Here is a 16002-nt window from a genome sequence, read left to right as displayed (position 1 = left end):
GGACTGACTATTGCACTTGCGGAGCACGATTAAAGTGTTCTTTTCATAAATATTCGCTTTTATTTGGTGCATGTGTGCTCCTCTGTACAATTTTTATTCAGGAAGTGACGTGTTTTACTGTGGTGGTTGAACTGATTATGTTATTTCCTGCATGCCTGCCGTGTTCTGTACTTGTCAGTGTTTATACTTTGTTTGTCTCTGACTGAGTCAACATGTTCCCAGCCCTCACCATCAGTGTATTTGCTCTCTGGCACACAGGTACAACAAGCATTCACCCTCTGCATTCACACCACTGAATTACCTCATTCTTTGTCTTGTGCTTGTGACAGAAAAAGTTTGAGACTCACTTGGACCTAACTCCTGGTTCTCATCTACCTCCGGTTCTGAGTGTCTAACTCCTGGTTCTCATCTACCTCCGGTTCTGAGTGTCTAACTCCTGGTTCTCATCTACCTCCGGTTCTGAGTGTCTAACTCCTGATTCTCATCTACCTCCGGTTCTGAGTGTCTAACTCCTGATTCTCCTCAGGTTGGAGCCAGACTGTGCTGATCACCCAGTGGCCAGGCTACATCTCCAGCCAGCCTGACGCCTCGGTGAAGATGCACTGTTACCAGAACAACACAGACCATCCCTACATGTTCTGGTACAGGCAGCAGAGAGGGAAGGAGCCCGTGCTGATGGCTACTCTCGTAGCTGGCTCTCCGAGCTACGAACCTGGGTTTGATTCTGGCTTTGGAGTGTCAAGCTCGGAGAAAAAGATGTGGTCTCTGGCCGTGGAGGCGGTGCGCATTACTGACGAGGCGGTGTATCTGTGCGCTGCCAGTCAGCACGGTGCTGCAGAGTCACGGAGCTCTGAGACAATATCCCTCCCTGGGAGGGTGCCAGGAGGCTCTGACACCTGCTGTTCATGGCCCAGCCTGCTCACTGGTGGTGGAAAAGAGTGTGTCTTCCTAAATAGGCAGTTACCTTATCTACCTCCAGAGAAAAAAAAAAATACTTTGTTGATTTATTTTAATTCTGACTTAAAGCCAGTACATGTTTGGGCAGAAACCAACCATAGACAAATCCTCATGAATGAGAACTTTCTGTAGCCATGAGGAACAGGACAACATGGGTCATGTATCTGTGTTACTTGACACGTAATTCATTTAGCAGATGCTTTAATCCAAAATGACATACAAATACTACATTTTGAAAATACAGCAGATCAAAGATCTGAATTACATTAATCTAACTTTATTTCGGGGGTTAGAGTCAAGGAACAGTCTGTATTTATCAGGCACAATGCAAAGTAACATCTCAGTTCAACAATAATATATATTCACTACAGCAGTGGTTCTCAAAGTGGGTCCGCGACATAATTTGCCATAAATTATAAAATTGCTGTATCATTAAAAAGTGAAAAAACATATAATAATCTACAGATGGGGACCATTTGCACCAATAAAACAAGAACATTGCGTCCATTTAAGAGCAAAAAGGGTATGCTGAATGGGTGGTACGACTATGGGGGGGGGGGGGGGGGGGGGGGGAAGGGTCATTGGAAAATGTTCTCCCCTGTAAGGGGTCCCTGGCCCCAAAAAGTCTGAGAACATCTCAGTTCAACAATAATATATATTCACCACAGGACACCAATAATATCTCAAGTACAATATTACATAGTATACCATTTCAACTATATTACATAGTACCAGCAACAATAACATCTCAGCTATATTACATAGTGCAACAATAACATTTCAAGGACAAAATTACTGTTGCCTTACTATGTGAAAAGCGCCCTTGGGTGTCTTGAAAGGCACAACAAATGTAAGTTATTATCATTAGTATAGTACAACAATAACGTGTCAACGACAATAGAGGGAGCCCAGATGCTGTCATGTGGAGTATGTGGTTAGGGATTAAACATCTCTATCTGGTGACTGTGAGTCTCTACATACAGCAGAGGTGTCTAACTGTGAGTCTCTACAGACAGCAGAGGTGTCTAACTGTTAGTCTCTCTACATACAGCAGAGGTGTCTAGCTGTGAGTCTCTACATACAGCAGAGGTGTCTAACTGTGAGTCTCTACATACAGCAGAGGTGTCTAACTGTGAGTCTACATACAGCAGAGGTGTCTAGCTGTGAGTCTCTACAGACAGCAGAGGTGTCTAACTGTGAGTCTCTCCAGACTTGCTGATGCCCTCGTGGCCATGATTGTTCTGAGATGTCTCGGTTTATTCATCTTATTTCCATGTAAGCTTTTCCTCAGGCTACCAAAGCTCTAACTTATTGCTTCAAGAGATGTAAAACCTTTATTAAAAGGTATGCTGGTGAAATACATTGCTTTCTCTCTCCCTGTTCTGTTTGTCTCCTTCTCTGTGTTCACCCTGTTATCTCCGTAGGTGCTGTGAAAAGCGTGACCTTCCAGCAGTCTCCGTCCATCATGGTTACGGAGAACGCCAGGGTAAAAATCTCATGTAGCCATGACGACAGCAACTTGTTGCTCATGCTGTGGTACCAGCAGCGACCTGTCGCTCGGGATATGACCCTCATCGGGTACAGCTATGCGACCTCCGATCCCAGCTACGAGGGTCAGTTCCAGGAGAGCTTCCAGCTCACCAGAGAGGACACCCTGAGAGGAGCGCTCCTCCTCCCCCGCGCAGCTCCTGCAGACTCGGCCGTGTATTTCTGTGCTGCCAGTACACAGTGATGTGGCTTGATGCCACCGCCTCACCAAAACCCTGGTGCGCTCAGTCACACAGGAAAACCACCTCACTGCTGTTAGGGAGTTTGGTTGTTTTGTTTTAGACGTTTCTGTGGAGGGATTGGTAAAGTTGTATTCTCAGTGTGAATTATGTATATCATATAGCATATATCAAAATACTGGGAGTTAATTCACATTAGTTTTGTTCACAACGTTCCCCGACAACAAAGTGAAATGAGTCTCGTGTTCTCATGAGGAGTGAGGGAGAGCCTTCTGAGTGGTCGTAACTTTACGCTGGAGCCAGTCCCAACTCATTTAGTCTTTCTAACCTCTGTACCTCTCCTCCATCTTCCTTTATAACTGAGCATGTCATGTAACATATTAATCCAGGAGGTGCTTTTATCCAAAGCGACGTACAAAAGGTATTTTAACCTGCAACCTCTTGACCTGCACTCACATACTCTAACCTCTGAACTGTCCTTTAAGCCTATCCTCAGATTCATGTCCTACAGTACCCCTACCAAGCACCAACCCTCAGACCCTAACACAGCGAGACCCTGCATTACTACACTCATGTCACTGATCCATCACCTCACTGCACCAGACACAAGAGCCACACGGCACCACAGAGCAAGAGCTAATCTCCAAGCAACACCAACTATTGGTCACGTGACCTGCCAGCTGGTTTACCGTGAACTGGTGAGACCGTGGTGTGGATGTAACATCATTCAGCAGGGGAAGTGGTTACCAGCAACATGCTAGTCACAGTCCTGGGACTTCTTCTGACTCTGATCTACTCATGTGAGTGCAGAAAAGGAATGTTCTGGTACTTTTGCACACAAAACAATTAACACAACTTGTACTGGAGCATGCACAGTACTGCATACTAAACTGGAAATACTTAAATCATATTTCATCCACAGATTCGAGAATGTTTCCATCCTCCACATCTGTTACCTGATCTCCTGAATGCTGTTTCTTCTTCTTTGGTGTTGTGTAGGCGAGGGTTCAGGCCCCACGGTCCTCCAGGCACCCAGAGACCTTGTCCTCCACGCTGGGCAGAGAGACCAGGTGACCCTGCAGTGCAGCGTGGGTCCCGGCTTCAGCATGAGCAGCTACACCATGCTGTGGTACCGCCAGGCTGGCCCCGGGGCTCCGATAGAGTACCTCACCAAGGAGTACGAGACTCCCGAGGGCCGCCTCCAGCCCTCTATCGACACGTCCAGCAACAGCTTCACCCTGCGGATATCAGAGCTGTCTCCGGATGACAGCAGCACCTACCTCTGTGCTGCCAGTCACAGTGCTGCAAAGCAGACTGGGAGCCATGCAAATACATCATCTGAGGCTAATGACATTAGAATGCATGAAAGGCTGATCAGAGATGTGCAGGAAGGTGTTGTGGCTCTTCTGGTTTTGGTAGTGAGCGGGCGGGTGTAACGGTGTGTTGGCGGCGCGGTTGTCTGTATGTTCAGCTGGGAACCTTCTGAGGGGCGTTTCATTGTGATAGAGGAGGAGAAGGTTTTGAGGTTGTTGGGCCAGCATAGGAGGCAGATGGGTTACAGCCACCTCAGTCTTGTCAACAATGTCCACAAAAACTGATGTGACAGCATGAACTAGCCACTCTAGAGGATCCACGAGTCATAATAATAATAATAACTAGAGAGGGTACAATTTCTGGGGAAATTGTAGGGTGTGCTTGCTTGCGTCGGTTGCACAGGGGTCCGTTTTTGAATGACATTTTTACAACTGATTTCTGTATATTTTATATGAAAATGCATACTTATTATTTATAAAGATTAAATAGATTTAAAGGCATTTTTTTTTGCTGCTCATTTACAACTGAAAATACGAGTGAAGTGTAGAATGAAATAGATGTCTTCTCATTTCCCCTGCAAGAGGCAGCATCATCGTTGAATCAAAACGAATAAATTTGGCAGACCGGTGTAAAAATTGACCTAATCTCTATGACTTAAACGTCATTTTAAGTTGTTCCCTTCTCGTGATATTTTCAGGCATGTAGCCTACTCATTGCATTCATTCATTAATAAAGAACCCCCTTTGAAAATTATTATACGACGTTACCCGGCAGTAGAAGATGGAATCGCGATTCAGACAGTCCCATCTGCTAACTGAAAATATGCCCCCCAAAACGTAAATAAGCTTGACATTTATTTAGTGGAAAATCGCTCATTCATAAAAAGCTCACTGGTAGCGATCATTGTCAGTAACAACGCAAAATGCGATATAGCCCTGTGTGGAGAAGCTGCCCCGGTAAATTGTACTACTACGGTACAGTACTAGTAGACTACTGCTGTGTTCGTCTTGGTAGCGATTGCGTTAGTTGAATTGGATTTAACGTTCCGTTGTACGGTTTAGGCTGAAATTAATTATTTTCATGAACAGATTGGCAACGTTTAGGCTGTGGCAATGAAGTTCAGGTTAGTAGTTAGATAGACTTTTGATTAAGTAAGGGGAGTGCCGAACATGTTCTGTCGCCGTTTGACTTCCTACAGCTGTGTAGATGTTTTTGTAGTGTCTCGCGTAGGCTACAGCATTGCAGTGAGCAACACTGGTTTGAAACCACAGGTAATGATAATTTCACCCACAAATCGTTTACTTGTAATGTAATGTCATAATAAATCCTACAACGAAAATGTATTTGTGAGGAATGTTTATTTTAAAGATTGAAAACAGATGCATCATAGACCACTGTAGTATGTGTTGCCCGGGCAACAGAGGCTAATGTCATGATGCTAATGCTTCAGTGAAATAGTAGACTACCGTTTCCAAAAGTAGATGTGGGCCTACTTCCTTAATAATATCAGATAATATTGTACATTACATTTCATAATTGTGTTTCACATCACAAAGTAAAATGAGTAAATAGTTATCACCCTGGCCTCTTTGCTTGTGGCGTTCCTGCAGCTGCCTTGCAGTAAAGCTATAGTTAGCCTAGCTATCCCCCAAGTTAACAGATGTGAAACGAATGTTCTGCTACAGGTAGTCACGCGTGTTTTCGTGACGTTAGTGACGTAGTGCCGTTAGTAACGTCAGTGACTGTGGCTAGCAAATTAGCCACCGTTAGCTTCACTTTTCACCACAAAAACGCAATTTCTACTTAAACCATGCAACGGAACGTAAATAACCAACCAACGCAATCGCTACCAAGACGAACCTTTTGACACCGCCGTTGTGTATGTAGTCCAAATATTGACTGATCCTTAGGGGGGCGAAAATAATAAATAAATAAATAAATAAATAAATATATATGTGAGAGAACAAAGGTTGTGCTCTCGCCAAAGGCTTGAGCACACCCAATAATACATTTTATTTATATAGCGCTTTTCAAAGTTCTCAAAGTCGCTGTACATGGTTAAAATGGTACATGGTTAAAATGGTACATGGTTAAAATGGTACATGGTTAAAATGGTACATGGTTAAAATAAACATAAAACAAGGACATCATATAAAATCACAGCATTAATTACACATTAAAAGCAGATCTAAAAAGTTGTGTTTTGACTAATGATTTAAAAGTTGACAGGTTGGTGCAGTCTCTGATGGGTTTGGGGAGTGAGTTCCAGAGGGAGGGAGCGGCTATGGAGAAAGCTCTGTCACCCCAGGTTTGGTGCTTGGTCCTGAGTGGGGTGGACAGGAGGTTGGCATCAGAGGAACGGAGGGAGCGGGAGGGAGTGTGGTGGTGGAGCAGGTCGTGAGGTAGTGGGGGGCCTGGTTGTGAAGGGCTTTGTGAGTGAGAAGAAGGATTTTAAAGTGAATGCGTTGTGGCACGGGGAGCCAGTGGAGGTTCTGGAGGACGGGGGTGATGTGGTCACGGGAGCGGGTGTGAGTGAGCAGACGTGCGGCGGAGTTCTGGATGTGCTGGAGTTTATTGAGGATTTTGGATGTCATACTTTACAAAACCACACCTACTCATCCAATAAGTTCCTTGTGCTTAATTTTCATTGCCGTGCAGGTGTGACGGGTATGTAATAGCTGTAGCCACGCTCCGTCACGACAAAGCTCGTTCGCCACTCACTGGGCTCGAACGCACGACCTAGGCAGCCGCCTAGGGCGGCATGAAGAGGGGGCGGCATTTTCGCAAGTTAACCCTCCCGCACAACCAACAGAGGGCGCCAACCGCGCCACGTCATATCTCCGTGTTGCGTTTGGGTGGGCGGCCCGGGGGCGCACCTCGCTTAGCGGCCCCGGTGGGGGGAGGGGGGGGGGTGCTGTTGATACATCTCGCCTAGGGCGCGGAATGTGCTAGGACCGGCACTGCTCCCGGGCCACTTTTTTCCCCCAGTCCGCCCCGGGGGAGGAGTAAAGACATCGTTGGTAGAGAACAGAAGGGAGTCTAGTGGCGCGTATTATACTCGTATTAAACATGATTTTCACTCAGTATATCTCAGTGGTAGAGTATGGGGATGGGTATAGCTCATGGGGAGAGCATTTGGGCACAGGACCACAATTGCAACCACATAGAGGTTGCAATTTTGCCAAATTTTGCTTTGGATGAAAGGCTCTGCTAAATCAACACACATCATTTTTACACACAACTGCTAAAATCCGGCAACGTCTGAATTTCCTGTCTCTGAGGCGTGACCACATGACCCCCCCCACACACACATACACACACACACCTCCCGTGTGTATCAGTTTCTTGGTGATGTCAGTAGACGACCTCCCTCCAGGTATGGGGAGGCAGTGAGGATGCAAGGGAGGAGGCAGAGCAGGGCTGGGGAACAGAGACCTGGACGTTCTCACTCTCTCTCTCTCTGACGCCATGGAGCTGCTCTGTGTGTTAGTAGCTCTCCACCTCACTGCCGGTAATAGCAACCCTCTTCTCACACACAGCGGGTTATGTGCCCATCTAAAGAGTGTGTTCAGATAGAGGACTTTCCACAAACTGAAGTGTGACATAGACATGCATTCCAGAACATTCAATCAACAACTAAATGGCTGTTATTTCATTTCCCAGAGTTCTGCTCAGCTGTGAATGTTCAGCAGAGGCCCCGACACGCAGCGCTACGTCAAGCGGAGTCCGTGACTCTGGACTGTGAACACGATGACAGCAACTTTTTGGTACTTATGTTCTGGTACCAACAGACAGGCAGCCACATGCGCATGCTTGCGTCCTCCATGGGCAAGAATGTGTCCAGCGTGGAGGCTGGACCCAGATATGCCATGTCTCGTCCTAACCTGACTTACTCCTCCCTGGAGATCAGACAGCTGGAGGGCCAGGACTCTGCAGTGTATCTCTGTGCCTCTACTACTGGCACGCTGACTCAGAGCAGCCACATGGCGCGACAACAACCTAGAAACCACACCGTGGAGTGTGGGGGGGGGGAGGAGGAGGGGGCAGGAAGGATGGGTGCGCTAGGTGGGGGGAGAGGAGGGAGAAGTGGGGGAGAAGGAGGGGAGGGGCGGGAGGGTGTATGAAGACAGAGTTGTCATTCTAAAAAGTAACATTCTGATTACATTGTTATGTTGCTATATTTCTATGTAAAAACCTTCTCATCAATTTTCATATCGAACTTCGACTTCCCACTCTGATGACAGGTGACAGATCTGATAGCACAGGTGTCTACCTGAACCGGAGCAAGCTACAGTCCCTCAGTCCATGCTGGAGAGGGGCACGCTACAGTCGCTTAGCAACACGTCAGTGAACCAGCTGTCTCAACTGTCAGCTCAACCAGATTCAGAAAAAATCTCAATCATGATCATAGACTGACCTCTATGGGAGAAGTATGTAAATACATCAAAACTTTTTTTTTAATGTTTATAGAGTTTTATATGACAGTATATACTGTAGTTCCGAAGTTGAGCATTTGTCTGCAGATCAAGAAGTCACAGGTTAAAACTGCTTTGGATGAAAGCGTCTGCTAAATGAATATATTATTATTACGAAATGAAAGAAACTCAGCTGTTCCTCCTCTTCCTGGTTCCCTTCTCACCTCTCAGAGGGGTCCATTTTAGAGGGCCTGTTCAACGTGAGAATACAAACAGGTTTAGGGTCAGTAATACGAATAACTTTTGATCTGGATTTGATTGAACTGTATGAGACTTTGTATTCCATTACAGAGGCTGTAGTCTACAACTAGAAAAATCTGCTTGAGATACTAAAAAAGCACATCTTAAATCTGAACGATCCACATACTGTTTCGAAAGTTAAAACATCTCAGATCACATCTAAATACTCAGATTGGAACAGATGTCTAAGCAACTTATAACCATACCATGTCTCTGTCAGGCAGTACCGGTAGTGTTTATACAATTGATACTAACCAAAACAATGGAATGTTTCAGTATGATTGAGTACTGTGTACTGTATGTGGTCCTATTGTTGGATGTAAGCTGTACCAAGATGGTGGGGGTGTTAACAGGGTGACAGCTGTCAACTCCTTTGTACCTGTCCTCCCCTGCTAATCCTCCCCTTCCTCCTTCCTTCCTCCTCTCTTACTCTCCCTCCATCCTCCCCTATCCTTCCCTCCTCTCCTCCCCCCCTTTCCTCTCCTTCCCTCTACCCTTTGTCCTTCCCTCCTTCCCTCCTCCCTTCTTCGTCTCCTCCCCTCACCTCCCCTGTCCTCCCCTATCCTCTCCTCCCCTCCTATTCTCCTCCCTTGTTCTCCCCTCCTCTCTGTTGCTTTTCTTAGCGCTCACAGAAATAGAAGCAGCCCATGCAGAGCTGTCTCCCACCTCAGAGGCTCCTGCCAGCGCACCTGCTCTCGGCGCCGGCCTCAGAGAGATGGAGGGGTAGATATGGAAGAGTGTGGAGATGAGGGGGGTAGGGAGGAGTGACACTGTTGCAAAAGAGAGAAACTGTGTTTTTGTGTGATGGTTTAACACCGTGGGGACAGGGGGCCACGGTGATACATTCCTATTGAGCCGCCGTACAAAAACCTCCTGCCATCAACTTCTATAGAGGAGAGCACTGCAGCGGCCTGGGGCGGGGGGGGATGCACGGACTTCCTTAGTGACCATGGAGCCTACAACAACTAAGACCTCTGACATTCACAAAATAAACTTTAAAAGTGAATATTTGGAATAATATGCAGAATTGTTGGAGATTCTATCAGACAGGTACAAGTGATTGTATCCTTCAGTCTCACAACATCTACTTCTGTTTGGAATGAAGAAATACATTTCTTCAGTTGGTCGTGGATACCAACAGTCTTGAAACATCCCGCCAAGTCTTGATTTTGGAGTGAACTGGGCCTTTTTGGAAGAGGACATTTTCAATGTGACACTGGAAGTCAAGCCTACTTTGGGAATGGAACAAAACTGACTGTTTTAGGTAAGTTCAGCTCCTTCAAAGTCCCAACACTGTAATTAATCTAAAACACCGGAAAGAATAATGAAGTTGTCATGAGAGATGTTGGGTTCTGTCAAAAGTTCCACTAATGGGTTGGTGTGAAAACACTGTGACCACTCAACCAGCCTTCTTTGGCAACGGAACCAAACTCACAGTTTTAGGTAAATATGTTGAAAATGCTTGAAAACATTTGTCCTTATTTCCCATGTCTGTTAGGGTCTTGTTAGTGTGGAGTTAGGGATGGAACTGTTGTAGAACAGGAGGTTAGAGAGGACGGGGCATAGTTAGCATATTATGCTAAACCCCACCAGTGTGTACAATGCCAACCCAGCATACTTTGGAGCTGGAACCAAACTGACGGTTTTGGGTAAGAAACTGCACAATGTCTCTTTGTTTGGAGTAGTTGAACTGCGATGTGGGGGGTTGATACTGTATGGTGAAGGATGCTTGTAGATTTCCACTTGGTCGTTTTTGATGTTAAGCTTGTGCACTGTGCCAATTATCAAGCCTACTTTGGTCCCGGCACAAAACTGACGGTTCTGGGTGAGTAATCCTTGTGAAATATGTGGGTTGTAACTGCAGGTGTACAGTAGGTGAGCTGAAATACCCAAACCTAGCTGAATATTTCTGTTGTTTAAATATTAGCGTTTCAGTTTGTGTCCGCTTGTGTTTGGCAAAGTGGTTGTACTGTATCATGGTGTTGTAGGAGTCTGTCAAGAGAATAACATGATTAAAATGCAATTGGGATAAAATGTACTGTAGAGAGAGGAAGGCCGCAGTGAGAGATGGGTGAATTAGAGTTGAGGTCTGGAGAGATGTGACTCTGGCAGAGAAGCTTACTTTGGTGGAGGAACCAGGCTGACTGTCCTAGGTGAGACCAGATTTGCTTTCAATTCTGTTCACAGCCAACACAGGATAGTATGATTAAAAGTGTAAATTGGAATCCTTTGTGTTGTATAATAACAATGTGTTGGGACAATCTGGAAGCAGGTTGACTGATATATTGTGACATGGTGATTGCTAGATACCAAAAAAAACGACAACATCAACAACAACACTAAAATGTACAAAATTAAATGAAATAGAATTTTACGTATGTATAAACTGCATCAAAGGAAGGCTGATCTCTGTCAGGTCATACTCTGATCTCATCATGATCTCTTTCCCGCAAAGAGTCACAAAGACTGAGAACGTTTTCTAAAGGTAGAGTGAGATCAGGAGAATTTGTAAAGACGGTTTTTGTAACAGCGTAGACACTCTGTGCTCGTACTCCCAGGCATACTTTGGAGCTGGAACAAAACTTACAGTTTTAGGTAAGAAAAAATGTTGTAAATCGTTATGATATGTGTGTAAAGCTTTCCGGTAAGGTAACAGTCTAAACATAATCAGTATTGTACAAACATTTAGCTGATTACGACCATTTGGTTGAAATGACAAATGGATGTTGCATTTTGAAACTGTAAAAGTAGCCTATATAGCTTTGTAGGATTTATAAACTATAAGAAGCACTGCCTGTGCTCTGCCATCATAGTAGGTTATTGCGGTGATTATGTGCAAGACTTGGCTCTATGCCCAGATCCTGGTGCACTAGAAGAATGAGTTTATATCTCTGTTAGCGACTGTGGGTTTCAATGAGGCTTATTTTGGGAATGGAACCAAACTCACCGTCTTAGGTAAGACATAAACAAAAACGACTTAATTTTCTCATAAATGACTCAGGGACAGCCTACTGTAGCCTATTTGCAGTGATCGAATAAGGCTGATAGAAGTTGGGAAGGTTATTTTTGTTAAATGTTTGTGGAAAACATTTGTCCTTCAATCAGGAATACAATACAGCTGATAATTGTTGTTGTTGGTCAGATGAATCAGGATGTAAAATATGAGGTTCTATCAATATCCGTGTTGTGTAGAATAGTGAGAAATGATCTTACAGTAGGTAAGAGCACGCGGACGGGCATGTGGAGGAACAGAGGACGGAAAAGCAGGGTGTTTTTTCTGTAGCAGTTTATCAGTGTGAACTACGACCCTGCTTTCTTTGGCGGCGGGACCAAACTCACGGTCCTAGGTGAGAAACCTTTAGATTTCAGTGTTTAAACTGTGGCTGTGAGGTGTATGAATTCCCATGTTAATGACAGATGCTGGAACTGTCTATTAATCCTATGTCTCAAATGTAGGATAAGTGTTAGATTATCTGAAAGAGTAGTATCGTTTCCTACACATGGAATGTGAACATTCGAAAATAATGTTTTCTGAACAGCCTTAGAAAACGGGCAGGCTATAGTTTTCTGCTAGTGCGTATGTGGTGTGCTTCGGTAGTTATCCTGCTTATTTCGGAGGGGGGACTAAGCTAACAGTGCTCGGTAAGAAATCTTTTTTTAATGCTCCTTCAATTTGACCCGAAAATGCTTGGCGTTACAGAACAATGTGATTATTCTGTATTGAGAATTTTGTGGCGTTACAGAACAATGTGATTATTCTGTATTGAGAATTTTGTGGCGTTACAGAACAATGTGATTATTCTGTATTGAGAATTTTGTATTCCCTCATTGCAGATCCCGATATATCAGACAAAGCCATCCAACCGAACGTCACTGTTCTGACCCCCTCCATACACGAGTGTAAGGATGCAAAAGACAACAAAAACAAGAAGACCCTGGTGTGCGTGGCCACCGGCTTCTACCCGGATCACGTCAGCGTGTCCTGGAAGATCAATGGCGTGAATAAGATCGATGGAGTGGGGACGGACAACTCGGCCGTGTGGAACAACAAAACAAAGTACAGCATCACCAGCCGCTTGAGAGTTCCTGCCGGAGTGTGGTACACAGACTCCAATGAGTTCAACTGTACTGTCCTCTTCTTTAATGGTACTGAATACATACCCTTTGAAGCTTCTGTTATGGGAGATAAAGGTACGTTAAACGAATGACTTGAGATCTTCAAAATATATCTAAAGCAGTGAAATACAAATAAATAAAACAAAAATAAAGGCTTAACGTAATGGTACTGTGCCATGTGTGTTATTGTGGTAAATATATTTAATGTAATATGATGGTGAATGTTACTGTATCTAAGGTTGGCTATTTTTTGTTTCTGACAGCTCCGTCAACTGGAGGCATGACAACAGGTATGTTTCGCACATATTTTTAAAAGCTCGAATTGTGTGAAAGAGGTAGACTATCTTTGACTCTGCCATGGTAAAACCACATTGCCACCCAGGCTCATGGAAGTGTGTTGTTTTCCACAGAGAACTACGTGAAGAGCACTCAGACAGCTAAACTGGCGTACATCGTGTTCATCGCTAAAAGCAGCCTGTATGGGTTCTTCGTGGTCGTCTTCGTGTGGAAGCTCCAGGTGACTGTTCTACACTAACCAACCACTCCACCCCTGCAACAGCTATGGAAACACTACACTGTTTATGCTATACTATAGTATGCTTAAGAGCCCTTGACAATAAAGGGCACACTAAGAATATAATGCCTAAATTATTATTACTACACTATTTTCGAAACTATTTTAAATGAATGCATTTATGGGTTTGCTGAGTGGTCAGAGCATTTTAACAGCAGATCAAGAAGTTCAAATCCCCCTAACTACGCTTATATCAGTCTTCTTCTAAATAACACATTATTATGATTCCTATATATTCTCTCATTCCTAGGCAGTTGATAAAAGGTTCTGTAATGTTTTGAAAGTAACAGCAGACGGTGTGTGCCTGCCACCTGTCTCCTCTCTCCTCCACAGGGTAAATCTGGGAAGCATTTCACCTGAGGCCAGAACAGGAAACCTGTGTTGACCGGGATGGTGATGGTCTGGATGGTGTGGCGTTGCTGATGTGGGATTATAATATGCAGAATATGCATATAATATGTCTCCCTAGATGACCCATCATTTCAGATCAACTAGTGTTCTGCAGTTTACATAGACGCGTAGATGTAATGTAAATAGAATAAAACCTGCTTGTCAACCTAAAATCTCACAGTTCATAAAGAAGTGATACAACAATCGACATGTACTGTATATAGAGATGATTGCAGAGTAAAGAGGGCTTTGTTAATAGGGATTTCTGAAATAACCTCAAGCCTGTATAGAAAGAACATTGTGAAGACTCCAGCTTTTGGAAATTAATAAACCCTAATAGTGTATGTTTGTATTCAACATAGCAGCTGCATCTGCTAACATAATTCATATTCAGATATTTCATCGTTAATAAAGTTGTAAAATACATTTTGAGTGATAGTTATTATTATTGTTATTCAGACATTTAGTCAATAATACCGTTTTAAAATGAATGAAGAGTGGGTGAAACTTTCAATTCAACAATGAGAGTTCAAACTGATACAAAGGCCACTGGAAGGAAAGTAGTACTCCTTCAACTTGTGTTCGAAGCTGTATTACAGTATTTCCACAGGAAGTGCACCTGAGAGCAGGATATTCAGAGCAGATGTTCTCATTCTGATGTGTGACTACGTTTCTGAGAAACATGCCCTGCTCAGCGCCCACACGGCAATGAGGTTTCCTGGTAGCGCTGCAAAGTGCTGCAAAGTGCTGCGAGGCACGATTGCTCGTCTGACTTTTTCCACTAAGCTAAACTGGATCTCTGACATTTAGTTTGGGTATTGTGTTTTCATCACCACATATCTTTTCCATTTCACCAGCAGTCTTAAAACGAAAATGACATGAGTTAAGGAATGACAATCTGTTAGATAGATAGATAAATATTGATCTGTATAATGAATATTTGATCTGTACCATTGGTGTACTCTGGGGGGGCTGTGCAGTGCGGTATAGGGTACTTTTACAGGTGAGAAAAGCGTGCCCAATTTTGTGCCCTTCCAAGTGAGAAAACATGATGAAGTGCTCTTGCAATAGAGAGAAGAAAAATCCCACTGAAGAAAATGAAATGTTGCCCTACAGTCATCCCTACAACGTCCCCTCTAGGACATGCTTTCCCATGTCCCATGACATAACTTGGGCTGCTGCTAAATACTTTCATAAGATTTAGAATTTCTCTCAAACCCTGCTTACATTCAAAACACATTGTATGGCCCCCTAACAAATCTTTTCTGAGTTTTTTCCAGGGGTGGATAAGTTAGGTTAATATCTGCACTGTCCCGTGCATTTTCTTTTCTTTCATTACATAAACTCTAGGTTATATTATGTTAGGTTAACTGTATTTGATAGTCAAAGACAAAATGATTGTTGCCAACAATGGACATCACTCTAGTCTAATACCGTGCTCTTGTGCATGAAGTCCCACAGAGTTTCTTAAGAAATAGGAATCTAGCCATTTAATAAACTAATGTTGATCTGTATGATGAATGTTGATTTGAATAATTGTGGAAGAAAAAAGGTCAGTCTCCATTAACAGTGTGGCTTCAGATGTAATCTATGTTCTTTGTACTTATATGTTATGTTATGCCAGGTTGCTTTGCGTTGTCTTGTCCTAAGAATTTCAGTGCCCAGTCTGACCCTTTGTTGTTCTGTGCATCTGACAATAAAAGACTTGAAACTTGAAGTTTAGGTTCTGGAGTTATTCAAGAATAATATGAGAATAACAAATGTGTTTGTGGAGAACAGCTTACTTTTCTTCCACAATTAATATTGACCTGTATATTGAATGTTGATAGGTATAGTGAATGTTGATCTGTATATTGAATGTTGATCTGTATATTGAATGTTGATCTGTATATTGAATGTTGATCTGTAGAACAGCTAGTGATCTACATATTTTTGAGACTGCCATGCACATGTGAATCTAGCACAGAGTCGCACCTGACAACAGGAAGAAGATGTTCTCTTCCTGTCGAGCGCCAGCCAAGGTCAGGAAGTGGTCACAGAGTGCAGCATAGCCTCAGGCCCATGTGCACAGAAACATTGTGTGTGTGACCTTGCACCTCACCACCCCCACACACACACACCTGCAGCCACGCAGCTCTGCTCCTCCACCCACTCGGTTTGTGCAGAAACAATTACAGTATGGGAGGCTGACACAGGGTGAGGCAGGGTG

General features: G+C 43.9%; 1 protein-coding gene and 1 gene segment (V, D, J or C); both read left to right on the top strand.

The window, feature by feature from the left end:
- Window positions 1-212: 212 nt before the first annotated feature.
- LOC136949150 (immunoglobulin kappa variable 6-21-like) lies at window positions 213-2689 on the top strand. The segment is given in 3 exon segments: window positions 213-258; window positions 527-820; window positions 2382-2689. Coding segments are annotated over 3 exon segments (648 nt in total).
- Window positions 2690-3420: 731 nt separating this feature from the next.
- LOC136949149 (T cell receptor beta chain MC.7.G5-like) lies at window positions 3421-14218 on the top strand. Its single transcript, XM_067243357.1, has 9 exons — window positions 3421-3484; window positions 3684-3977; window positions 4199-4209; window positions 11632-11661; window positions 12000-12060; window positions 12548-12904; window positions 13093-13119; window positions 13240-13346; window positions 13737-14218. The coding sequence occupies exons 1-9, from the start codon at window positions 3439-3441 to the stop codon at window positions 13761-13763; spliced, it is 960 nt and encodes a 319-aa protein (XP_067099458.1). The 5' UTR covers window positions 3421-3438; the 3' UTR covers window positions 13764-14218.
- The last annotated feature ends 1784 nt before the right edge of the window (window positions 14219-16002 follow it).

Source organism: Osmerus mordax, chromosome 9 (genome assembly GCF_038355195.1).
Source record: "Osmerus mordax isolate fOsmMor3 chromosome 9, fOsmMor3.pri, whole genome shotgun sequence".
NCBI lineage: Eukaryota > Metazoa > Chordata > Actinopteri > Osmeriformes > Osmeridae > Osmerus > Osmerus mordax.
This window is presented reverse-complemented; position numbering and strand designations above follow the sequence as displayed.

Coding starts and splice junctions, on each gene's coding strand:
- LOC136949149 (XM_067243357.1), top strand. CDS start 3,439: ATGCTAGTCACAGTCCTGGGACTTCTTCTGACTCTGATCTACTCAT. Junction 12,061..12,547: donor GACCAAACTCACGGTCCTAG/GTGAGAAACCTT, acceptor CCCTCATTGCAG/ATCCCGATATATCAGACAAA. Junction 13,120..13,239: donor AACTGGAGGCATGACAACAG/GTATGTTTCGCA, acceptor TGTTTTCCACAG/AGAACTACGTGAAGAGCACT.